We start from the raw sequence: 26,176 nt of genomic DNA, 5'->3' as shown, positions 1-26,176 counted from the left end.
GTCTTCAACGTCTTCGAAGGTGACGCCATGGAAGCTGGCTGGCACGCGGGGTTGCTGGAGCGTCAAGTGTGAAGCGCTAGCCTGCGCCATGGTGGTATGCTCACCAGGTCGATGAGTGCGTGCCTCTTTTGGGAGAAGACCAAACTCTGGGACCAGTCCCAGGAGGCGGCGGCTGCTGCGGTGAACGGGCGTGCAGACAAGGGGTAGCTGGTCGGGACTCGATGAGCGGCTGTCTGAAGAGGTGTTGGACATGGGACGTCGAGCCCGCAACCTCCACCAGTGTCACGTAGCAGTTGGTACCGGTAGCGCCGCGTCCAGACGGCAGAGGAACGCCAACACCGAGATGATGCCAGCGCACACCGAGACGGCCAGGATGGAACGTCGAGCTTCGTCGTCTTCAGCAGCGAACCGCGTGGCGCACGAGCTGCGTGCCGAACAGCCGCCGAGCGGCTATTGTTGTAGACGCGGCAATATACAGTAACTCTATTGCAGAACTGTCGAGCTCGTGCCGTCCCTGTAGTGGTCGCTTCGCAGGTGTGCGCCGTGTAGGAACTTTGCATAAGCCGTGCACGCGTCAAGGTCGTGCGGGCAAGGCCAAGGACGTGCGCGTGTTGATGCTGCATGTCCGGAATCACGCATTTCCACGTCACCGGATCGTGAAGCATTTTAGAAAACGTGTTTAGGACTTGCTCGGTTCCAGTGTGAAGACCGATAACGTCGCGCTGAGGTAAGCTGAGGCAAATCAGCGAGTGGGTCGCCTTTGTGAGACGGGTGCCTGCGCGGTGCTTGGATTCCCCAAACAGCTGTCGTAGCAGAAATCGGGTGGCAATCCAGTAGACCATTCGACAGTTGCTAGGGCGCGCTGAAACATTGCGTTTTTCACAACGTACGTTAACGAGCGTAGCTCACTGCAACCTTTAAGCTCTTTCCCCGAGAACCTGAGGTAGTTTATGCAGTTGTCTGCTTGGAAGCCACAGAATTTTATGAAAGCGAAAGATTACTGGTGTGTATGTATCGGTGGGGTCCGAAGCTTACCGTGTAGCGTTGGCATAAAATGCGGAAAGAAACGGACCAGTGAAGACGACAGACGCACTTACAGCGCTTCTGTCGCCTTCACTCGTCCGTTTCACTGCGCACTTTATCTCAAACATGCTTTACCAACTAGCCTGTACCCATACCATACCGTAGCGCCGTACTTTTTACGCACTGAGTGATAGAAATCTGTATAGTAATTCTGTGTTAACCGAGGTTTTATTAACTACCATTAGACTTGCACATGTAGTGCAAGGGGGAGGGGGGTTGAGTAATGCACACACGCGCACAGGCACACGCACGCACGCACACACGCGCGCGCACACACACAAACTCTGTGCTTGAGCCGCCAATATGAAATTCTTTATTTGCAATCTTGTGAAAACTGTACATGAAGGGACCGTAGAGAAAATACTGTCCCTTGACAGCTTGACGGTTCTGTAATTAGCGCGTTTCTGCACAGAGGCAACACACATGCGCATTCATATACTTCAGTATATGTGTACTTATGTGTATATGTATCTGTGCATGTTTGTGTATGTGTACCTGCACGCTGTATTGCCGCATTAAAAAGAAAACGAGAATAATCAGTATATTTGCACGAAGCAGAAGTAACCAGCAGTTACGGTGATTACGTAATCGCCTTTTTATTGCAATTGGCGCGGGGGGAGGAGGGGCGGGGGTGCAGTAGAGTACCACCCAGCGCAGGTGGCGCGTATTTATGCTTGCTGCCATCACATGCAAAAGTAAGAGAATGGTCGAGACGTGGAACGGCTAGCACCCTGCATTAATCATGTCACTATCTGCTGGGCTCTTTTAACTTCAGGGCTGTTTGATCATAGGGTTCTCTCTTTTTTTTTCATTATCCTGCGCTGTTGGCATTCAGATGAACTGCTCTGGACTGCTCGAAGTCTGAACATGGTGGAGAAAGGAAAGTTGCTCGAGGCCACCCAGTAGTCCGCAGCCCCATACCTAATCTGCACCGATGTCTTCATGTTGTAAGACGCGTTAAAAAAGTCGGATACAACTCCAGAACGCAGCGGGCCTCGTGAAGTAGGCCCTTCGGCCAGTGACGTCCACTGATTGCCATGACGTCGCGGTAAATCGCATTCATGATCACATTTCAAGGAGACGTACACCTGCCAGTCTTCTGCGATTTCGCTCTAGGGGATCAACCGCGACGTCATGAGAGCCAGTCGCCGCCATTGGCTGGAGGGCTTCCTTTGAGGGGCATTCGCCGTTGCTTTCTTGTATTGTACTCGGTTATAACTAGGACCGCCACTGTGCAGAATAAATGCGTCTGTCTATGTCTAGATCATCGTCATCAGCAGCAGCATGACTACGCGCACTGCAGGACAAAGGCGTCTCCCATATCTCTGCAACCCTGTCCCTTTGCCACTGACACCCACTGTGATTAGATGCTTGGCTTGACGTATAAGCTGGATAATTTGGAATAGATGTCTTTTTTTATGGTATATATGAAATATATAGATATATAGGCAGATATAGAAAGGTATCTATATAAATACATGTCTAAATAATTCATCCGTATTATCTATCAAGGTACCTATTTATCTAATATTGGGTAATTTACCCGTATAATCTCTGAAGTCCTCTGTCTCCTAACTAACATCCAGAAAGTGTCCGCAGGTACGTCCGTTTTTTGTTTCGTAACAGGTACAAAGAACGCAGCGTAACCTTCGCGGAAAACGTCGAAAAGTGATTTTGGTGCCATGGACTATATGTGTAACAAATGAGAGCCAAGAAACGGGGTTTGAACCAGATACTGCTATGTGCTCACTACAGCGAGAGCCGTTAATAGTACGTTCGAAGGAACGCGCTTGGCGTTCGTCCGGTGTGCGCTCAGCTTGCACACCCGAAGTGTGGAGGTGCGCGCCGCGGGCGTCATGGGCCAACACCACCTAGAAGACAGAAGGCCCCCGCGCATGGGCGCGCTAGTGTCGCGCGTGTGCAACGTGGCTTGCGGGGAAGCTAGATGCGGTGCGCCTAGCAGCGAAGCGAGTTGTGTGCGGCGGCCACCGCGTGTGTGAGCAGCCCGCGTCACAGGTGTGCATGATAGCGTGATAACGCCTAGCAGACGCCGTTTCTTGTACGACGGCCTACATGGAAGGGGGCGAAGCACCTGACTCTGCTTCTCTGCATCGCTCGAAGCGGTTAATTCCCGCGGAGCCGCTACTGCGCGCCGGAGAGGTGGCGAGGAAAGGGCAGTTGCGAGCTACACTGAGTGCAGTTGCAGGACGAACCGAAGCAGAGGCGAAAAGACGCCACGTGTGAAGACGTCTACGCCTCACACAACACACGCTGCACACGCGCGGGAAGTCTGACAGCTATCGCTGCGAGGAGGATGAGGTGGAAAAAATTAGTGCTAGTGGTTTCGCGCATTACGCAGCAAGCATGAACGTTGTGAATTTTGTTTTCGTTTATGACACGAACACTTTACCGATTTGAGGTCTTTACTGGGGCGTGGCCACAAATGCTTGGAGGAGTTATCGGTGCGCGCTAACCTGTAGCATCGAAAGGGGAAAAGTAGACAAAAACAAAACTGATCCGGGCAAGAATTCAGAGCGGTTAGCTTTCCTGCGGTGTGGGTGTGCGTAGTAGGAAGCTTCTGCTCCGGAACGTATACATGCTGTCTTGGCATCAGGGGCGACATACTGATATGGAAAGAATTTTTACGAAACCGTCTTTAATCGTTTCAATGCAGCACGTTTTCCGTCTCCCCCACCCTCGATTTCAAGGCAATCTCCTCGGTTCCGGAGCTGGCGCAATCTGTACATTTGTGTTCCGCGAAAAAGATGCAGCCGAGAATTCCGATTGCATCGCTGTTTGCCCCGAAGTCGTAATCGAAGATAAGCATTTAATGCGACTGGCCATAGCAACGTGTTCTACCGTTACGTTTTTTTCTTTCGCTTCGAGAATTTGATAGCGCTCCCGACACGTTTTTGTGTTATCTCAAGGCCAAAGAATGAAGGTAGGCGTGACTCTGCAGTTACACCGCGTAAAAGGCTCCTGGCTTTGTTAGCTGAACTGTAGAGTGCCTCTTTAGAAGGTGCTTGCAGGGAATTGACGAGCTGGCCGTGTCGGGCGGGGTGGCAGTTTCCTCAGAAATGGAGTTCTGTATAACGCCTGCGTATGCACATGGTTAACAAAGCCCTTGGCGTCGACAAGTAGCGCACAGGTGCTTTGCCCGTCCATGTGGGCTGGATCTGTATGCCTCGCGTTTGAGGGAACTCTCTGTGCTCCGTCGTCGTGACATCTGTGTTCGCTGAGCGCAGGCTCGACCTCGTTTAGGTTAGAACCAAGGGTAAGCTGCCGGTCCACTCAGAAGTCAGCTGAACAGAACAGCTGATTCTCCGAACTAGCTCCTTTCCACTCCCCGTGCTTCTCTCAGTTGTAAAGTTAACAAGATCTTCATCGCTTCTGGTTCTTTGCGTGCATCATCATCAACATTAACCGGCTTCATTCACTCAGCGACAAAGACCTTCTCCACTGATCTCCGCTTAGCCCTGTCGTGGAAAATTCCCTTTGTTCTCTAAAACTGGCTGTCTGCCGCCCCTGCTACGCGTCGCTTCTCTTGGAGTCCACTCTTTTGTCCCAACAGATTGCAAAGCCTAGTTTCAAGCGACGCTTGTACTCTGCAAGTCAGTCACCGGTGCTAAGATTCCTCCGGGCTTATATTTGCTCCCTGTGGGGACTCAAAGAACAGTTCAGTCGTTGCAAATATTTCCGCATTCAGCTGCGACTCGGGTCTATTTCACCCTCTAGATTTATGTGCAGTGGTCAACTTTTTTTTTTACGGACCGTTAATATAACCGGCCGAATTGACTCAGTGGCTGCGGCTTTCGGCTGCGTAGCACGATTTCGCGGGTTCTGTCGCCGACGTGGCGGCTGCTATTTAGTGGAACCAAAGCGAAAAAGAAACCTATATGCTGTGCATTGCCAGTACACCTTAGAGAGCCCCAAGAAATCGAAACGAATTAGGGACCCTCCGTTAAGGCATTGCTAATACCTTTCGTTTTTTGAGGTTTTACGTCCGAAAGCGACTCAAGTCTATGAGGGATGCCGTAGTGGATGGCTCCGGGTAATTTGGACCACCTGGAGTTCTTTAAAGGGACCATGAAAAGAATTAAAAGACGCTTGTAAATGTTAGAAGTTATGCTCAGAAGCACTGACACCAAGTATGAGTCTTCGGAACTGAGCCGGCAATTTATTATGGCTTTTTAAAAATCGCGTTTTTTAAAATTCGCGGGCCGATTGGTGTCTTCGTAGGGAGCGATTTTGAAACCAAAACCGGGAAAACAGACGTCACTAGTCCCATGACGTCGGTAGGCCACCACACGCTGTCATTCGCTCGAGCCGCGGCAGCTACGACGTCACGGGCACACTTCCGGTAGCGGTGAAAATCGTCTGCTCGAGGCGCCGCGCGACCCCCTCGGGCAAGCGCGGGCCAGGGCATTGCCTTCACGCATATGTTTCCAATTTACCTCTGCCACCTCTTTCTGCCAGGAGTTCGGGAGCAAAGAAAGCGCCGAGACCGGAGAGACGCTGCCGACGCACGCTGCTCCTCGGGAGTGCGACAACCGGAAGCCGTAAACCGAACGTCAGCGAATGACGTATTCATGGGCGGAGCCCAGTCCCGGAGCTGTTTTCTTTATTTTTTCTTGGTGCTCCGCGCGTATGAGTTGAGGGGGAGAGGAGGAGCGTGATTTTTAATCGTCTATAACTTCGTTGTTATTCATGCTAGCTCGAAAATTCTTTCGCTGGGGTGACGAGTGATGGATTGCCTATATTTACGTAATCTCAATTAATTTGTTTCATAGTCCCTTTAACGAGCACTGACATCGCACAGTTATAGACCTTATGCAAAACTGCTGCCATCTACCGGAAGAAAACCGAAACGAGCAAGCGACACCATGTTGGGGGCATGTGGTCATGGAGTCAACGTAGTTGCTTGGTACGGACCGTGCGCGATAGCTTTATTATAAGTTTTTATTTTATTTTATTTTAAGTGATTTTACTTTAAGAGCTTTTGGTGGCTTTCGTGTCTTCTTTGCCTTGGAGAATGCAAACACTGATGGAACAGCCGTGTCAGTTAGCATCCTGCGCCCACTAGCTCTGTTCCACAGAAAGTCATTCTCTGTCAGTTAGCATCCTGCGCCCTGGTGAAATCTGTGAAATGGTTTGAGCAGATGCGGGCAGTCGCAATGTTGAACGGGGGATCCCTCTTTGTGGCGATTAGCCATGCTTTGCACATCTTCGGCTAATCAGGGATGCAGTGGAAAGACATCTGCAAAAGAAAGACGCACAGTGAAATGTACTGCATACCGGGAAATATTTTCTTTTGCATTTGGCTCAATGCATGCTTTGCTCAACATCTTGTTTACATTGGAACTAAGAAGAGATTTTGTAGTTATGTTCTTCTGAAAACTGCTGCTTAATGCACAATTCCAAGATAACTTCGTGTACCATGCTACAGTGAGGTTAGTTATCTGAACTATGTCAGAACAACAATAAGTCGAGCATTAGGGACGTTATGAGCTGTTTTCAAATTTACATAAAGCCTAAAAGGCTTGGTGATAGCGCAGCCACTTAATCAACACGTTTCGGTGGCTCAGTGGCTAAGGCGTTGTGCTGCTGACGCAAAGGAAGTGAGTTCGATCCCGCAGCGGCCGTTTTTCTGATGGAGGCGAAAAACGAAAACGCCACTGTATCGAGGTTTCGGCGCACATTACAGATCCCCAGGTAGTCAACATCAGTCCGATGCCTTCCGCTACTGCGTGCCTCATAGCCCAGGTGTAGCTTCGGCGCGTTAAAATAATAAAAAAAACGACCTGAACATCTGCGTTGCTCGCATTGCTGCGCCCCACGATAGTAGGTATTCGGCAAAGTGATGGCCCGACCATGACTGCCGACGCTGCACTGTGGGTCACACTATCGTTTGGAAAATACGATCTTCACATAATACGCGACGATCGAACAGCCGACCACGAACGGTAAAAGATCGATTTACGCTGCCTACTGCGTACGCAAGTCACTAACACGGGCTACGCGAAGGTCCGTTGCGGATCCGTTCGCCTGTGACACTTCGCAGGTTTAAGATTGTATAAGACTTGCATAAAAGCAAACCGAAGGTTCAGGATAAACGAAAAAAAAAGAAACGGCCGCATGAAGCCGAGCGGCAGACGCAAAACTAATCCCGCGTGAGAAACTACTAGCTGACCGACGCAGCGCGCCGTAACTGATAGCAGGCAGGAGCGCTCCTCGGCTAGTACAAGCTAAGCAAACAGCCCACTTATTAACCTTTTTAATTCTGCAAATGTTGTGTTTGTTGTGACTTCGTCTACGATCTGATTAATAACTTGAAAAGCACTCGACACCCGCAAGAGGCTTCCCGCTGCCTCGCATCGTGCTCTAGGCGAGAAATAAACTCTTACCTTGTTTCCTTGGTTATCCTTGAGTCCTCTTTGTGTACAGCAAGGTACAGAGCAATATTTGGGCATCTTGGACGACGATAAATGCCAACGTGCGCAAGCCCCCAACATGGCGGAAACGCGCGCCGTCAACGCAAGGGGGCGCCAGTTTTGCATAAGGTCTATAGCATTTCGCCTCCAGCCAGTAAGGAAACCCGCGTCTTTCGGGCCAGCAACCGAGGGCCATGACCACAGAGCCGCCACGGCATTGCTAATAGCCCACACTTTTGCATTGCCACGTAATTAAAATCAGTCAATCAATCCAGTCATTCTACGTTCATCTAGCCATTTTGCAGACTTCCTGCCTATACTCCCATGACATTATGCAGACAGCCCAGCCCATTCAATGCTTAAAGGTCAGCACGGATGTTGGCGGCGAAAAGCTGCAAGGCCAGCCTCTTTGGTCCCCAGCCCTTTCAGAACGACTAAGAGGTTTTTTTTTAAAAAAAAGCTACCTTATCTGTTCTGCTGACGCTGTAAACTCCGCGTCAATAGTGGGACACTGCGGTGGGCTGTAGCTTCTCTGGCCTAGTCGACCCCAGATGGTCGGCACAGCATCGAGGCAGCAGGCGTACGAGTATTACTGTTTTAAGGCGAAAGCCTTTAATGCCTCATCGTTGTCGACAGAAGGTTGTCAGCAGAGGTGTCACGCTTTTCGGTTGCTCGAAATGGTTATGACGTCAGAGTGCGCGGATTCGAAGTAATGAGGTCACCCACGGATGCCTGACGCCCCCTTTTGGAGCAGACGACAACTAATAAAAAATAGTTGTCCGCTCCGACAGGGGGCGTAAGGCGTCCGTGGGTGACCACATTACATACCTCATTACTGCGAACAGAGCCATAGTTACAACCGAACTCATCGAAGCAGAGTGAGAGTCGTGCTAAAGAAGCACTCAAAGTCTGCAGTCAAAGTGTGTAGTCAAATAAAGCACTAGCACAGCACAAACAGTCTCGCAGTCAATGCCAAACAGTGAGCCAGGAAAGGCTTTCGCCTTGCAGCACTTTAGAGAGCCAAAGTGCCCCCTGAATTTTTTGTTTGTTTAATTGCCTTACGTGCTGCATATATCTAGGAGCACCGGCTTGCGTGCAGCCTTCTTTGCTCTTTTGTTCAGCAGACCGCTGACAGCTTCAAGTAGTTTGCATTAGGAAAATAGTCGAATACTAGGATGCTTGAGCAGATGATTTGTGGTAAAGCTTGTACCGGGGACCTCTGCGCCCTAAACTGGGGCTATATCTTTTTGCATATGCATGTGGAATCAATATCAAAAAAGGGCATTTTGCTAGACCGTGTAGTCGGCGATTTCTCCCCAAGTATGTGTGTGTGAGAAATGTGTTTTGATTTTGTCTGTTTTTTTCTAGACGTGCATTGGACCTTTTATTTCTTTTTTTATTCAAGTTCGTTGCGATAGTAAAAACCATTTGGGTTCCATATTTTGAACGTAGGTCTCCACTTCTGGATATCGATTGTGCCTGTACGTGCAGCGCGCGTGCATGATTAGTCTGCTCAAGTGCAGTAACGGTACAGTGGTAGCACGCTAACAGCCTGCTTATACGTTTTTTTGGCAGTAAATTCCGAACGTGCCGAGGAAGACAGTCGTTTCTCTCAGGCTTTCGAACCTTTTGTGGAGGAATGCTAATGTCCATGCTGTTGCCGCTGACGCTTTGACCGACTCGTTTGGAGGCGTACGTTCTCCTCAGCACCGGTGTCAGGAGATGTCTGAGCAGGTCCTGTGTGTTCGAGCTGAAATGATGTGTTGAAAACTAATTTTCGGAGCCGTTTGTATAATAATGCCAAGGGTGGCCGCGACTACGCAGACCGTAAGATTGCTGGTTAGGTTGCGTATTGACGCAGTGCGCCTCCCCGGACAGTGCTGTCTGGAAATTTTGCGAGGACTGTGATCGATATGTCCTCCGCCTCCCAACAGTCGACGTGACTCAGAGACGGGTATGAGGCCGTCCCCACGGGGAAAGGGAGGAGTGACTGAATCTAGAATCTGTGTGGGAGCATGACAGTGCCGAACCCTATGCACTGCAGTCGCGGGGCCATGTTTTGTCACATATTTTCCCCATTCATTCTTTAACCCTTCGACCTGTGACGTCATTACTTACTGGTGTCTAATCAAGCAATGTGATTCGCCGATTCCGCTGCTGAAGGCGAGGTCGCCCAATGGCAAGGAAGCAGGAGAAAGAATGGCGGGAATAGAGTGCTGTCCCTGCTTAGAACGGGTCTGCGCGAAAGTTTCGTCGTGGCTAGCGCACCATACTGGCGGGAATAGAGTGCTGTCCCTGCTCGTGGCTAGTGCACCATACCGATAAAGGTGACGGTTATGTGTAATGACGGTGATAACGTGTCTCGTTTGTTACTACGAGATGCTGTAAAACTTGGCGGATTTCGTAACGCTTATCTGTGCGGGCAAGCTTTCCTCAACATGCGGTCGTCCGTGCAATCCGCTGACCCTACAGGATCAAAGGGAGTCAATTTGTGGGCACGAAGATATATACTACCGGCATTTTCCCGAAAGCGGGCTGTCCCTTCCTGTCGAAAATAAAACCTGAGAAAACGCGTTGTACCTTTGATTACGATAAGCCACGTTGCTTGATTCCATCCAATTAAAAAAAGATAAATTCTGCGCGATATCATGAAGGCCCGTGTTGTCACGTAGCCTTAACCGCTCATTTGAAGGCATGAATTAAGCGCAAGGTAGATTGAATTGCGAGGTGTTTATCTGTCCGTAGAGCCCAGAACACTGCTGTCAAGAGGTTAATCACTGCGTATAACACTTGACCCCCATTTAATGCTTGTTGCTGCACATTTTGGCGAGCTTCGCTATCTGTGCGCTTCCTAGAAAATGCTACAGGCGACCTTATACTGGGAATCCTATACGGTACAGCGCGTGTCTTGCGCCTCAAGAGAGGCACGATAACACCGACGCGCACCGCAGCGTTATCGCGGCTATTCTTGTAGGAGATATGCGCGTGTCGCAAACCGCTGCTGTCTCGTGTTGCCCGACAGCAGGTTTTTGACTGCGGCACGACTGACTAGCAAAAAGGTCACCGTTTCTCGCGCTTTCTATCAGTAGCAGGAATACCCGTGTTCGTGCCCCGCAGCGATTTTAGTCGCTTGAATTTCGGTTTCGTTCGTTGAGTGACGCGATACAAGCTGTTAACTCGTTATTTGCTGCACACACACCCACCGGCTACGATGGCTCGCCGGGTGTGTACTGCGCTGTGCACGAGGTCGTCAGTTCGATTCCCGCGGCGGCGGTCATGTTTCAGTTATTTCGAAACTATAACGGGCTGGTAGGGAACCATAGCCTGGCTCGTTTCGCTATGAATGTTGCTCACGGTTGGGTTGCTTGAAGGTGCCCTGCTACACTTTTCCAGCAGACTAAATAAACTCGCTCGATCGCTAGATTTTGTTTTAATGAACATCTCAGCAAAAAAAAAAAAATACATCTCTGCCCGCAGCAGAGAACCCACAATCGCCCTCGAAAGTTGCTAAGCCTTTTCGGGCGACTTTTCAAGCGCGCGCTCTCCTCCGTGTCACGTATCTGCGTAGGTAGGTTAAGAATTGCCTATTGGTTAGATTCGTTGAGAGGTCGCGCAGCTGACGTTGTCGCAGCCAGTCAGCCGCGTCGCGCGGGCGCGTCAGCGATCTCCGCCCCCGGGGGAATTCCCGCGCGTCTCGGTACTCTAACAGTGGGCCGAGTGCCGTCGGAGGAGCGCCAACCTTCGAGCGTGCAAGTGGCTAGATGAGGATGAAAGGCGCGAAGGCGCTGAAATTCAAATTCTGACTACGTGCGGGAGCTAAGTTTCTGTAAAGGGCATTAAAAAATCCTTGCTTGACGATATTCGTGAAGCGGCAATAGGAAACTGCGGTAACGTCGAGAGTTAACTCTTTTTTTTTTTTTTTTTTTCCGTGGGGGCGGCAAGGCTACACTGCCATTAAGTTCCAGGCGGTGATCACGGAGTCTTTTTCGATATGAACGTCACGTGTTTGAATTGAGCGGCAGGAAAATTTTTTTTAATTTTAAATTCAGTTTTCTCATCTTGCTGCCGAACACATCACCATAGCCACAAAGAGCCGTCGAAACGATTTTTAATAAGAACTAAAACTGATTTGAGTTGCTCTGTGCCGCTTCAAGCTTTCCTTTGAGCTGATAAAGACCTCGGGAGACTTCTTCCCACATGCGCACGTGCGCGTTTTATCATTCTCGAGTATACGGAGGCCTTGGTATATGGTTTCGTTTCTTGCGCTGCTGTGGGGAACTGCGGGCAGTATCCCGTTATCTTTAGCCGCCAAGTATTCTTTCCTCCTTGGCGTTACGTACCTGTGGGCGCAATTGCAGCTCTTATAGCCTCTCGTCGCGAGGTGTGCTCCGTGTGTGCCATGACGCGCGAGCCGTCGGCAGTGCCCCTTGCTGTTGATATGTTCATCGTCTAAGATAAGCGCGAGGAAGTTGTGCGAGATTTCGCCGATTGTTCTAGACGTTGCCGCAACCGAGCACAAGTGGCGCTCGATAAACGGCACCTCTAAGCGGGAGGGCGATTGTTCAAGTTGACGATGGTGATCGCCTCGTTCGCTTACTGCTCCCTGCTCCGAGGTTATTGTCGAGAATTTTATTTTCTCCCCAACTCGTCGCTTCCTCGCGACTGTGCGACATGGAGCTGAACGTGTGTACTGTACGCTGACGACTTAACACCGGGCTTCACACCCTAGGCTTCAATAACCGCTTGGCTTGTGGGGTCATACTTTGCGAAGGTTGTGACGCGTCAGAAAACTAGGGAAGAAGACACTTTCTCTGCGCGGCGCATAGTACGGGTCCCGAGCAGCCTCTGTGCGCATGCGCTTTTTCAGCCGAGAGTGGTTTGCGTACGGCGTTCTGGGACGCGTATATAGAACGTATATATATGGTACAGCGCCTGCTCTCAAGTCCAAAGGCTGTTCGTGCTGTCGAGCTGCGAAACAGCGCAGGTGCCATGGTATTACACGTACACCAGAAAGCGCGTAATTAAGCATAGCGTACTAAAATTAAAAAAAATTAACTCGGCTTCAACTTGTTAGAGAAAAATTTTGAACTGTGAAGGTGCGGCTTCTATGAGTGGAATGTTGTTGATATAGTCGCTGCTACATAGTGTGCCGTTTAGTGTGGCTTGACTGTGCCCCGTCGTTATGGTGCAGTTGACAGTGAACCTTAATATGAGTTAATCTGGACTTTTCAGTCTTGAAGATGTTATTCCTTTGTCACGGACTAAAGGGAACATTCTTGCGGTCCTTAAACATTGTTCCGACATCTGAGTTTTGCCTTTCGGTGCGCCTTTTGGAAGAAACGTGTTGCTGAGAGTTCCTTCCTTGTGCTCTTGCATTATATATCCAATATGTTTACTCAAAAGTTATCTGGTCGTGACATTCAGTCGCTAGTTTTTCGATAAAATTGTTCCTTAAGTTGTATTGGTTGGCATTTTCAACCTTCTTTGTGCTCTTTCACTCTTGGTATTAAACTTGGGTTCTCTATCTGGCGGAATTAATAGTGGACTAGTCCTTTCTAGGCGCGCTATGAGAACGATAGCTTCATAGTTTGCGAATGCAAGGCCGTCTCTCATTCGGCATCTTCTGCCATTGTCACGCGAAAAGTCTGCAGAACTGCGTCGGAATGACCGCGGCTGCCCCAGGACAGGGATCAGTGGATAGCACTTGGAGAGACCCCTGTCCTGCACTGAACGTAATTCAGCTGATGCTATTATGATGACAATGGTGAGGCATAGCTGCCAGGTTTATGGTTTAATATTTCTGCGGTGTCTGAGTTCTACAGTTCCACTAGCTTACCTAGTAGAGCCACATGGTTGATTACACCTATCCCATGGTGGGTTATGACCTATCAATCTGCGCTGTACGGAATAGAGTGATTACAACTTAATGACGCCTGACTAATGCGTCTTTCAGTGAGGAAAAAAAAAAGTATCCTCAACGTTGCTAGGCCGCTGCGAACAACCGAAGATGCTGTTATAAACTAATCCAATTTGCTTCTTTTTTTAACCGCAGCTGAAGGCACTGTCACGCGAAAAGTTTTAAGCGAGAAACGAAATTTGGGTACAAAGCAGCCTAGGTTCAAAGTTCAAATGCCAAATTTACTATTCAGCAGAATGGGTGGGGTCCAGAACTCTTTCAGGACCGCGCCCCATGCATTCCACTCCCTTGTGGACAGGACCGTGGGCCTTTTTTTTTGTTATGCTTTCCGTCATCGTTAACCGGAAGAGAAAGGTCTTTTGTCTCTCGCTCGAGTTTCAGGCATTATTTATTCGCTCGTCTTCGTTGTCAGCCAGTCTCCCCGCTTCCTGCGTCGTCTGTGTTCGCGTAGCTAAGGTGGTGTATGTAGGGCTCTGGAGGCGCCTTGCATTGCTTTACTTGCGTGACCTTTTTCGTGTTTGCCGCCGCTTGACGGAGTGGAGGGGGGGGGGGGGGGGGGGGAGAGGGTGCAAGGGCTTGGCAGCCGTTGCCTAGTGAAGTTGCCGGCGTGTGCGACCACCACCCCCCTTTCATCTGTGATGCGTCGAGCAGATACACACTGCTATCTAGTCTAATATTAATGGGTAACCTGGGACGAAGCGTAGGGGTAATAAGTTCCACACGATAGGAACAGCGCCGCGTAGGGAAGCGTATGTGGGCACAACAGTTCGTGAAAGCCGCTTAGGCTGTTGTCCTCACGTGGTCTTAAGGCTACTTCCCGATGCATGGTCGTGTAACGAAGTTTGCGGGATAGCCCGTGCGGCATAGTGTGCTCGGGCATCCCTATGGGGATGAAACCGGCGGCGTTTCAGCCGCCTGCCCCGCGTGTCGTCGCCGTCTCCCGCGGCAACGCTCTTTTCCTCCCTCTCTTCGTTGCGCCTCTCAACCCGTTTTCCTCATTTTTCTCTCCCGTTTTTTTCCATCGCAGTGGCGGCGTAGGCGGCCGGCGTGCCTCCCCCTCCGCGGCGGCGGCGCCCGATGTCGTCGCCGCCGACGAGGGCGCCCCGTTTGCCTCTGGCGGCAGCAACGGCATCATCGCGCTCCCCGCCGACGCCGCGATGGCGGCTGCCCCTCGCCGCATCGCCGTTGAGCAGCAGCCGCAGCCGCAGCAGCAGCAGCAGCAACCGCCGGCGTCGGCGTCGTCAGCGGCCTCCACACCCGTGGAAGAGGCCGCGCCTGCCTGGTGAGCACGCTTCGCCGCTTGGCGAGCTTCCTCTTCTCTCTCGCCGTGCGGGAAAGCACCGCGCGTTCGTGGCGCGGCAGCAGCAAGCGCGCGGCAGTGCAGCCCGCCTGCCAGGGTGAACCTGGGCTGGCGCGAGCAACGCGGAAGCAGCGGCCGCGCTCGATCGTCGACGTGGCGACGGAAGAGCTCGGAAGAGGAACATGAGCCTCGCCTGTTGTGTCGTCGTCGGGAAGAAAAGGAACAGGTCCGCGGGAGCGACTCGCTGATGTCGAGTGTGTATTTGGTGTTCTTTTTTTTTTTCTGTCTCTCCGGAGCCGCAGTGGTTGCCGAAGTAGCCCGGGGCACTGTCAAAGTGCATTTCCCGAAAGGTAGTTTTTCTTTCGGAGGTGTAACCCTTCTTTCTGCATTGGAGCTCGCGCGAGCGGAGTGCTGTCGCGAGAGATCGAACGAAACACGACGTGGTTCGCGAGGTCAACAGTCTCCAAGCGTCGGAAGGCGATGGGCGCGTTGCGATTCATCATCGGTTTCAGCGCGCTAACCGAGCTGCCGAGGCGCTATACGAGGCCGTCGCGGGCTCGAGGGATGCCTTTGCGGGAACGCAGATGCAGTGCCGCCGTCGTGCCAGGCACCGCCACATCCAGCCAGGCGCTCTCCATCGAACGCATCCCGTGGCGCTCGCGTGCGGGCATCCGCGCTGCTTTTTGTGCGCGGTGGATCCCGGCGCGGACCCGCGGGGCGCTTCGCTGCACCGCGCCAGTGCGGCCGGCGGCATCGGCATCGGAGAGTGCGCGCTGCAGGGACCGCGGAACGAAATTGCCGAACTTAGGATGCTTTGTTTGTCCACCCTGTAGATGGCGGTGATTCTTATTTAAACCTCGCGCTGTTAGTTGTCCCGGGATAAATTCGCTCGAGCGATGAAGAAGAGGAGGTGTCGGCCTGCGCAGTACCATATCAGCGTGACATGAAACGCGAATAGGACCACAAACGCACACGAATAAAATATTAGTTGCTAGAGGAGAAATATAGGCGGACGTCCGTTTATATTTCCACGCACCGGCCTTCGCTTCATTGAAGAAATGAAAACTAAGCACTATAGTATCCAGTCTCCTTCAACTAAAATCTCGCTTTGCTGTTCCCGTTTCACCTGCCTTGTTCGCGTTTCATTTAACGCTTACAGGTACATGCAGCGGCAATGTGTGTGGGACCACTCATTTCGCAATCATGGCACCAGTCTTATTTTTACTTCTATGTGGAACCTGAAGGGTCATCGTGGGGGCCATAATCCCGGAGGAAAACTACTGAGCAAGAAAATTAAAAAAAAAATTGCTTCTCACTCGAGACGGTAGGTTACGTGAAAATCGAGCGTTCCTTTTCATACTGCTTCGACCCGTGTGCTTCTCTGCCCGGGTCGTGGCGTGATAGGAGCGTTCCTTGCCCCCGCCGCCGTCGTTATTGTCACCTGAAGCTCGGCCGAAACGCGAAAGGCCCCATGCCGTGTCAGCGGCGCGTTAACGGGAAGCGGTCGGGAGAAGACGAGTGGGAGGGAGGGAAGGGGTGGGGGGAGGGAGTGCACTCGTTAGACCGCCCCAGTTAAGCGCGCGACAATTCGCACTCGCCCGGTCGTCGTCGTCAGTGCGGCCGCTGGGACGTTGATGATGGGTTCCTTGCGTGCCTCAACGGAAGGGATTCATTGACGCCTCCGCTCTCTCACACGTGCTCTCCCTTACCACGCGCGCGGTCAGTGCGGAACAGTGGCAGCTCGAAAGTACATAGTCTGCTCTCCCACGCCGCAGTTCAGTGGACCAGCACACTTCTTCGACCGCGCACGTCGATTGAGCCGGAAGAACTGTGCCCCCGACGTTTCGATCTCTCGTTTTCTGTTTCTTTCGCGCCACGTAATAACGGCGCACCATCATCAGGCAGCCGCTAGAAACAAAGCGGTTACGGTGCGCAAGCTGAGGCCAAGAGCCTCGCGTGCGGCCTCTGGGCGTTCGTACTGCGGCTGCGCCTTTCTGCCTTCTTGCCTTTTAGCCCGAGCGTCAGTACGCTCGCGCTGCGTCGAGGAAAAGAAGCTGAGGCGGAAAGGCACGTGGTGCTGTGTCTCCTTTATGGGCGCAGACCGTACTGCTACGGCGCCCTTAGCGGCCGAGTAATGTTCGCCCGCTCTCCAGGAAAAAAAGTATTTATACAGTCGGTATATATCTAGCGCGCGTCCTTGACTGCCCCGAGGATCGAATGAGCGGCGGTAGTTGTTTGCTGTCGATGAGGACGCCTTGCAGCGGCGCTCGAAATTTTCTTGGGGAGGAAATAAATCTGAGACCCGCACCTTCGCGCAGACACGAGCGTTGGCTGCGCCACCGGCCTCCAAGGCTAGTTCCGGGCGCAAAAGTAATAAGCAGAAAATGAGCGAATAAAAAAAATAACGGAGCGCAGTCGCTAACGTTCTTATTGAACGCATCGCCATCTTGGCACCCATCCAGATAACGGCGTCGCGTCAAAACAGAGCGACTGTGCGTGGACATTTCGCTGGCTGTCTGGTCGCAAACCTCTCGCGACGGCGAAGCAAAGACGAGATAGGGCATTCAGTGTTTAAAAATTTCGGTACTATAATATTCGCTGTCACAATCATTTTCTTGAAAAGTACGCGCTGAGAGTATAGGAACCGAATGGGTCTTCCCACGTAGAACTTTTATTTAGGGTGCGAAATACCGGATCTTCTACAATTCTTAAAATGGGCTTTTTGAGTTAGAACAGCGTTTTCTTCGGCATAACATTGTCAGCCATGTAGGGCACCAGAAAGCCGCTAAGAAGTGGCCTAACTAATATTGAATAGTTAACTATTTAACTATTACTGCTAGTCTCCTCATTTATTGAGAGGCCCACCGTAAATAATGTTGATATCAGTCTTTAGAATTTCTAAAACGCAGTTAGCCTCGGCAGTGTGGTACAACAAATTTGCCTGCATCACGCCAAAATGCATGCGCTTTCGAGAAAGCTTGCCGGCAAAACAACTCCTCCAGTGCACGTAACTCGTCGAAATAGCTCAAATTTGTTGTGCCACAGCGACGAGGATAACTGCGCGATGATAACTGACGTGGAAGAGAAAGTAGAGAAGTGTAATCATGGGGGAGGGCGGCGGCAGCACGAGAGAGGGGCGCTATACGCGTATATCTAGAGGCATGTAGAGCGAGGGTCTCAAACTGCTCTCTCCCACCGGACATCAAAAGAAAGCGGGAGGGGGCAGCGCATCTCCCATGCCGCCCATATATGACAATTTCAATCCTGTCGCCTCGGACGTATAGTTAGAGTGAAACGGTGCCCCAGTTCGGAAGTGGGCGATCACTACCCTTTGATTTCTGCGCGAGCTATGCCCAGGCTCTGACTTACAAGTAAGACACGGTGACCAACCGGCCAGTGTAAAGTGGGATAAATAGATTCGATACAGTAAAGAAGCAAGGTGTCACTGCCAGCACCTTAGGGGGGCCGAAGCCTCTAGCGGCAGCGAGGCATGCAAGGCTTCACAGCTATCGCTCCATCGGCGAAACTCCCCATAGGGACGTATCGTAACGCGACACCCTGATTGGTTCATGACTTGGACCGCGCGACATTCTTGTGAACTGCGGAGGGATATGGTTGCATAAAAGAAGTGACGGGGCGCTGCCAATGGCTGGCTAGCTGCCAAGGTTACAGGGCACGTCACCGTCTGATAGCCTCCAGAAATGAGTCGCAATTTCGTAGGACTAAGGGGACTGTGAAACACCTTCTGGGGAGAGTACATAAACTCGCTCGATCACTGTATTATCCCGTCATGAACACTTGAGCCAAATAATACGCTTCTACACGCAGCAGAGAACCCACAATCGCACGCGAAAGCTGGCGAATCCTTTCCGGTGACTTTTTCATGCTCGCGCCCTCCTCCGTCGTACGCTTTTGCGTATTACTATTCAGAGATGGCTATTGGTTTGATTCTTTAAGGCGTCACGCAGCTATCGTGGCCGCGACCAGTCAGCAGGGCCGCTCCGGCGCTTCAGGAAGCTCCGCCCCCCGCGGGCAATTCCCGCGCACGTCGGCGTTAAGGCCGGCAGAGAAACGCCGACCTTTGAACTTGCAGAAAGTGACGAGGGGGAGAGGGAAAAGTCCGATGATATTAAAATTTTTACTAGAGACAACTCAGCTCATACTAAGCGCTTTAAGAAAACTCTTGCTGGGGGATGATATTCGTTAAGCGGTGTACTTTAACATCCCGTGAATACCGCACCTTTATTCAGAGTCCTTTTCAGAACCGCTCGGGTTTGGAAAGGGACACTTCGCTAAGAGTGCTTCTGCTGGGCAGCGCGGTGACGTTGCGCAAGCCTTTGTGTATGTTAGGTTTGTGTGCCTCGTGACCCCGCATCCGCTTCTACGCTGCGGCAGGCATGAAAGATGGAACAGCTGCCGCCCGTCCTGCAGCGCGGGCCGCACTCTAATCAGCCCGCGCGCATGCCGCGAGACTTACCGAGCAGGCATCGAGATACGCATTGCCTTCCACACACTCGCCGAGAGGGGACCCCAGCTGTGGCGCTTTTAGGGTCCCTAGCGCTTGTGCAACGGCGATGCTCTGCTCTTTTACCAAATTGTTTCCTTGCGTTGCATTGTAGTGTCCGGTTCAGATACTGACTTCTCACTCCCCGGGGTCTGCCCTTAACGCGGTTTGCCTTTTGCGCGGCGTCGGTTAATTTAACGATTAGCAATTCACAGTTACGGCAGACGCGAGCACACCGCAATAAGCGGTTAATCTGGTGCAGTTCTAGTGTATTTCTGCATATATATTTATACTGTAACTGAATGCTGCATCCGTTTTGTGCACTCTTGCTGCTTGTCAGTATTAGCCGCTTTCATAAAAGCAAGAATGCCGTGAAAGAGGGAGAGATGGGAAATAACTGGGGGGGGGGGGGGGGGGGGGGGGTGAAGGCGTTGGTGTTGGCGTCAGCGCGAGAGAGCTGCTGTTTAGTCATTAACGGCAACTTAAATGCGATATCCATGAAGGCACCTCTCTTCTGTGAACATTCTCCTGAAACGCAAATTGAGGTCTGGCTTAATTACGTTTTAATTGAGTGGCGCGGTCCCGCCATTCTCGATGCGGCGGCACTCGTGGACCGCGCGCGCGGAAAGGCCGTTAGCCAAGGCACGGCTACTAATTATTAAGCGCCCTCGTCGTGTGCAGCACCGCGGAAGCGGGAACAGCCGAGGGTGGGACCAGTTCTTAACAGGACGTTCACCGATAGACGAGCGAGCAATGACCGCCGCTTGCCATGGCAACGGTAAGCGCGCGGTACCGAGAGGTGTTCTGGTCCTTTTCCCCGTGTGGAGCTCGATCCGAACACATGCGCAGTTGAGGCATAGGTACTTCCGACACTCTCCTTTGAGCCGCAGACTCTTCAATCTGTACCTGGAGCCTTAAAAATATGCCCCACCGATCGAGCCTCAGACCAGCACAGATGATCAGTAATAATTATCAGCGAAACTTCTTTCAGTTAACTGGGTTAATTCCTTCCTTCCTTTCTTCCCGCTCACCTTTCCTTTCTCTTCTTTCCCTTCATTCCTTCCCCCTCCCTTCTTCCTTGTTTTTTTAACTCTCCCTCTTTCCTTCCTTCCGAATAACCTACATTGAATTCCCTCCGTTCTTTCTTTCCCTTCTTCCTTTTCTTTCTTCTTTCCTTCTCTCCTTCTTTTTCTCTCTTTCCATTCTTCCAACTTCCTTTTCTTCCTTTCCTCCTTCCCTTCTGTGTAGTTTTCTTCTTCCCTCCCTCCTTTCCTTCTTTATTTTTTCATTCCTACCTTTCCCTCCCTCCTTCTCTTCTTTCATGCTCCTTTTGTTCTTTTCTTTTGTCTTCCGTTCTTTCCTCCCTTAACTCTTTTTTTTTCTAGATTGTATAGTGGAGCCCTTGTGGCTTTCCTAAAGGTCAAAACGTGTTGGAAGGTAAGAAGACCCCCAGTCCTTACCTTTAACGACCATTTCAGTTTCAGGGAAGCTGTAAGGGCTCCACTGTACGAGCTAGAAGCAAACCATGCAGCTTGGTTACTTTTGACAAAGACTACATAATTGCTTCGCTTGCGATGAAAGATCATGTGCACGATGCAGTGGTACGTAGCGAGAGTTTCAAGCTTGCTTTTTTTTCTTCCGCTCGATCAACTGCGTTTGCAGGAAACTTCGACTGATTTTGTCTTAATCGATAACATGAAGGATGAGTGGCGACGATTTGGCGGTTACTTGGCCGTTGAACAGCAGAAAGGGGGGGGGGGGGGGGAGAGGAGGCAATGGCCATGCTAGGTAAAATAGAAAAATCTTGCTTGCAGGCTATTATAGAACTTCCTGCATAACGTAAGGTAAAGAACGAAGGCTTGTGAAAAGAGGGATGATCTAGAGCATGGCCCGTTGTCGTGGCTGTTTTGAGAGCGTAATGTGTAACGGAGTGCTGCTTCCAATATTTGAAATGACTGCTTAGTCCACTGCCCGAAGTCTATCGGCTGGACTGACAGTCTAGGCTTCAAACGTAGGAGTTATGTTTTTCGGTCTTTTCGTGCTCACTCAGCATATCACTCATGAAGCAAACTTAGATATTTATATACTGACCAGTATATTTTCCAAAAGACTGAGTTACAGCGAAATTTTCAGATGCTTATTTCGTAATCCTGTTCCTTCTTCCAGCCCTAGCTACTTACCGCTGCTCAAATCGAGAGCAGAGCTTAAGACAAAAGTCGTACTAACTTAGCACTCTTTTGATCGCGATTGTCTTCGGAGCCACGTGGAGCGGCTGCTTCGGTGATTCTTCGGAGACAGAAAAGTCACATATCGCAGCAAGACACTCCGCATATCAAATAATTGCAACCAGTCAAGGAAATGAGTAATTTCCTCCCATCTGCAATGTTTAGGGGGTGTTGCGTCTGCTGGAACGGACTGAGGCGAGGGTGACTTCCGCAGATGAGAGCGACCTTCGAAGATCGCGTGACAGAGGACTTCCTCAAAACTGATAGCGGTGGCTAGCTTCTTCCACTTCTTTTCATTCGGTGAGACCAGCTGTCTCCTCGAACTGAGACCTCCTCATGAGGGCAGCAAAAAAGAAGTTAAGAATTGTGTATGATCTGCCTCATATTGCAGCCCACTGGTGAGCAAATCATTTCTTCGCACTTAAAAAGCGCTATACAAATCGGGCGGCTGGTTACGTCCACGCTGGCTCGACATTTTTCTGTTGCTGGAGGGTCGATAATGAATTTCGGTCGTTTCCATAGCCGCCAACTATGAAAACTGTGCGCCAATCGAGCGCAGTCACCTTGCCCGTCGTGTGTCCAGATGCAGACTCTCTCTCGATTCAAGAGAAATGTCGCTTCCGACACAGTGCAGCGAAGGGAAGTTTTGCGCACAACATGAGGCAGCACTTTCTCGAGTAGCAGATCTATTCTCGTTGCCTGTTGGAGAAATTCGTCTGAGCATCGCGGGGGGTTGGGAAGCAGTATTTATGGTTCTGGTGTCTACTTAAGGCTCCCATACCTGCTCCTTTCAACAGCGGCATTCACTCAGCAGCGTCAAATGAACACCCGTCAGTGTATGGTCCCGGTCCATAACTCGCGGTATAATTCAGTTCAGCGACAGATGCTTAGATGATGTGGCTTTACTGCAAACGTCGCGATCCGTCTCAGACAGGTCTCTGGCGTTCTGTGATGGCGGCCTTTCTTAACTGACTCTCTGCTTTTCCTTGGTACGAAAAAAAAAAAAAAGTACTGGTGAAAAACTGGAAACACGAGCGTTTCTTCTCGGCGGAGTGGCCACTATACGACGCGATAGGAGTTTCCAGGCCCAAGCGTAGCGATAGACGGACCGTGTGCTGAGAACGCGCGCCACGTAAAGCACCACTTGAAGTACACCGAGCAGTAAGCGCGCGCGGGTTTCGAAAGCCCGGGGAGGAGTTGGTTTTTATCGGCGATTATCGATAGGAATAGCTTGCTAAGCCGCTGAGGACGCATTGAAAGGACCCTTTGAGGCTGCCGTATTTCTTCGCTGGCCGCGCCTTTTGCCATTGAGCAGCGAAGGATGTTGTGCTGACGTTTTTGCTGCGCGTTACATGACCGGGTAAACGCATGGATGCTCGCCGACGGTGCGACTCCTTTGTCGGGCGGTGATCTCCACTTTCTCGTTGCAAGTGGTCGACATGTGTTCGTGTGCGGATCGTGCAGTGACCCGACGAGCTGCGTTCGGAGCTGAGCGCGTCGGAGCATTGTCGCGTGCGACTTGTGCCGTGTGATCGTAGACAAGACCTTACTATGCCAAGCACCGTGTCGTTTTGGTGTCGTCCTACTATGCTGCATCGACAGTGGAGTAAAAGTAGTCATACATCTGCCGATTCCGGCATCAGGTAAGCAAGGGTACGACTTTTTTTTTCCCCCACGGGGGTGCGCAAAGCTGGCCGGAAGCTTTTCTTTTTCATTTTTATTTCATGACCGCTTCAGTTTGGTGAAGCGCGCAACTATGACATATTCTCGTTGCGGCGGCATATTTTGTGACTACAGCGCGATATTAAGTGTCCTGATTCGTTGGAGTGTCGCGACAATGATGCTCTTGTGCGTATACGTATACATGAGTCGTCTGGTTTACGGTGCAGAAGTTTTTCTTTCTCTGGCTTTCTAGTGTCTTTTTTTGTAAAGTCGCTGATTGTGTTCTTGTCTTTGTGTCCTTTGTGTCGAGCGCGCAGGTGTATCGTGCTGTGTGTGTGTCGTGTGTATGTGTTCGTCCGCAGCATTGGTGACGGCCCACTTCGATCATATCCCTTAATCCTGGTCACGTTTCGGGACAGTAGGGAAAGAAAACCATGGCGGATCGCGCGCGCGCCTAGCACGCTAATGCCGCGGCTGCGTTCCGTCAGTTACCGTGCAGCGCTGTGAAATTCAGCCACACTTGCGAGTATCTGTACCTCCATGTACACGTGTATGCGCCCTCATTTTAATGACTCACACCGCGAGTTGCACGCTAGGCTGGGGCATTGTTTCAAGTCCGGGGTTTATATGCTTAACTCAATGCGTCACCCAATGCGTCCGTTATATAAGAGTCACCTGCACCCTCGTGACCTGTTACCCCCTTCGATTTTCTGTACGCTCTACTCCCCTTCCCTCTCCTACCAACACACGCTTCACGCGACTTCACACCTTTTGTAATTGCACTTTAATTGCACTTACTGCCGAGTGTCCTAGACCATTTGTCATTCACTGGTCCGGAGGTATCAGTCTCAGCAGCAAGATACTGAGGGGATCTGCACTTGGCAATGTAAAACGAAGTACAGCGGAATCTCGTGAACTCGCGTAATTTGAACTTTCGGTTAATACGAACTGAAGCTTCGGTCTCGCTGCAGCATAACGGGTATTCGGCGATGCCCGATCAAGCTTCCCGATTCACAGTTCTGACAAATTTTCTGCCTCCGGATCGAGACTAGGATTGTACGACGGAAAGGTCTCATCTTGAAATCGTGGCCTGCACGAGGCATCAGAAGCGTGTTCCCGACTCCTACAGCACTGCACGGAACTGATCGGGAAGGAGCGCATGCTGTTATGGGGAGCGGTGGGCCCGGACCGGAAGAAAAAAAAATGGGCGCCAGGGAATATAGGAACACGCAGTTGACACGGGGTCCTCCGCGCTTTCGCGAACCCATCGTAGCCCCTCGCCGGCGGCCGAGGCGGACCGGCTGCGCCCGAGGCCTGCGGCCACGCCGCCGACCGCGACGCCAGCGACGGCCGCCACCATGGCAGCCACGGCGGCGACGTCGGCCGAGCCGGACACGCCGACGGGCGGCGGCGGCATCGAATCCACCAGCCAGCGCACGCGCCGCCGCAAGAAGTGAGTGCAGCCCCCCCCCCCCCCCCCCCCCCCCTTCACTCCGCCGCGCACCAGTGGCGCTTTACGCCTACTTGTCAACTTGAGATTTATGGGGCAGAGGTTCTGATATGATGAGACGAATCGTGAAAGATCAAGAAATTGATTTGATTGATCTTGCTGCTGTAACTGCACTATATGTCCCGTATACCCTGGCCCTAAAGAAAGTCCATGCTTTTAAGATCGCAGCTGGCTATAGTGGCCTGTTTCCTTAGCAGCTCAGTCGTTAAGCTCCATGCTGCTGTATTCTTGATTCTGTGCTGTGTAGCAGCTGCTTCAGAGTAGTCTTTAACCGTTAAACTACTCTCAGTCTGAGGTAAAATGTACTCATTTTATATGTATATGAACGTAATGTATAATGGCCTTGCGCAGTACCTTGGAATTCTTAGTATGGCATGGTGTAAAATGTATAGCACGCCACAAGATGTAGACAGCAAAGAACGGCAGCAGGCTCATGAGCACTTGTGTGTTTCCTTTCTTTCTCTACTCTCCTTGTCTTGTGGTACGGTGCATATTTTCATGTCATATTAATGGTCACTTATGAACAGTGGGTTTTTTGTGCAGTGGCTAGGTGCGAGTAGTGCAGGCATCCAAGTTATACATTCCGAGTGAAGTGAGACGGGCAGAATTATGCGCCTATCCCCTGTGGCTGCATTTGTCCAGTTGTTTTGTTGTCTTAATGCTCTGTGTGTGCTCATTTTGCGTTGACATTATGTTGTCGTTTTACATGTTGCTGGTGTTTATCGCACTATTACTGCTCTTGCGCGTGTGTTTCATGTGCTGTGCGATGTGCTCGTTGTGTGCATATCTCGCAGACCAGTGAAGTAGGCTCATCACAATTAAACATATTTTTCCGGAAATGCGCCATTCACCTCATCTGTGCTTTTCCCTTACTTAGGTTATAGTTTGCGTAGTGCAGTTTCTTCTTTTGTATTCGGAAGGCTGGTTTCATTTGAGTATCAGTCCTTATAGAGGAAAGTTTAGTAAAATTTTTCCTTCCTAGTTTCATGCAATGTTTACTTATAGCTGTGCATCTTGCAAGGATGTAAGATATATACTTATTGCATGTAAGATGTCGGCAGAAATTCAGAATGCATATTTCCTAGTAATTATTCTATTCGGATGAGGCATATTTGCTACAAGATTCATCTAAAGCACATGATGAAGAGTTTTTATTTTGTTCAGGCTGTGGTTAAAGGTGCACTGAAGAGGAATCTGAACTCGTCTTTTTGCCGCGGGAACTCGATCTACACGTTCCTAGCATTCTTAGAAACCGCGACTTATTGCCCGGTGTGGCCGATTTCTCTAATTAAATCGAATTAACGTCCGGCTCCCGCCTTTATTTTTTTAATTCTGCCTCGTACGGTGGGCGGAGTCGACCGACGCGGGGAGTGTCTTTCACCCACCCAGTCCCGTGGCGGCTTGCCGCTTTGCCATTGGCGGAGTAATACGTAGTAGTCCGTAGAAGCAAATAGTCCGCGCGTATTTTTATTTTTGCGGGCTTATTTTGCGGTTATATTATCTGCAAATGAAACTATTTATTCACGGAAACCTAAAAAACAAAA

At 50.8% G+C, this 26,176-nt stretch overlaps 1 protein-coding gene across 10 annotated transcripts in view; it reads left to right on the top strand.

Moving 5' to 3' along the window:
* LOC149340056 (protein Aster-B-like) overlaps window positions 1-26,176 on the top strand; it is a 118,577-nt gene that overhangs the window by 57,380 nt on the left and 35,021 nt on the right. For 8 of the 10 annotated variants that reach the window (XM_089548792.1, XM_089548797.1, XM_089548798.1 and 5 more), the window contains exons 2-3: window positions 14,459-14,713; window positions 24,396-24,575. In XM_089548792.1, coding sequence (XP_089404918.1) covers window positions 14,459-14,713; window positions 24,396-24,575 — 435 coding nt within the window. The remainder of the gene's footprint in view (window positions 1-14,458; window positions 14,714-24,395; window positions 24,576-26,176) is intronic. The other 2 variants (XM_089548800.1, XM_089548801.1) reach the window with 1 other exon arrangement.

Source organism: Amblyomma mixtum, chromosome 6, assembly GCF_055824585.1.
Source record: "Amblyomma mixtum isolate Tamu chromosome 6, ASM5582458v1, whole genome shotgun sequence".
Classification (NCBI taxonomy): domain Eukaryota; kingdom Metazoa; phylum Arthropoda; class Arachnida; order Ixodida; family Ixodidae; genus Amblyomma; species Amblyomma mixtum.
Note: the sequence above shows the minus strand (reverse complement) of the source record. Positions and strands in the feature narration are given on the sequence as shown.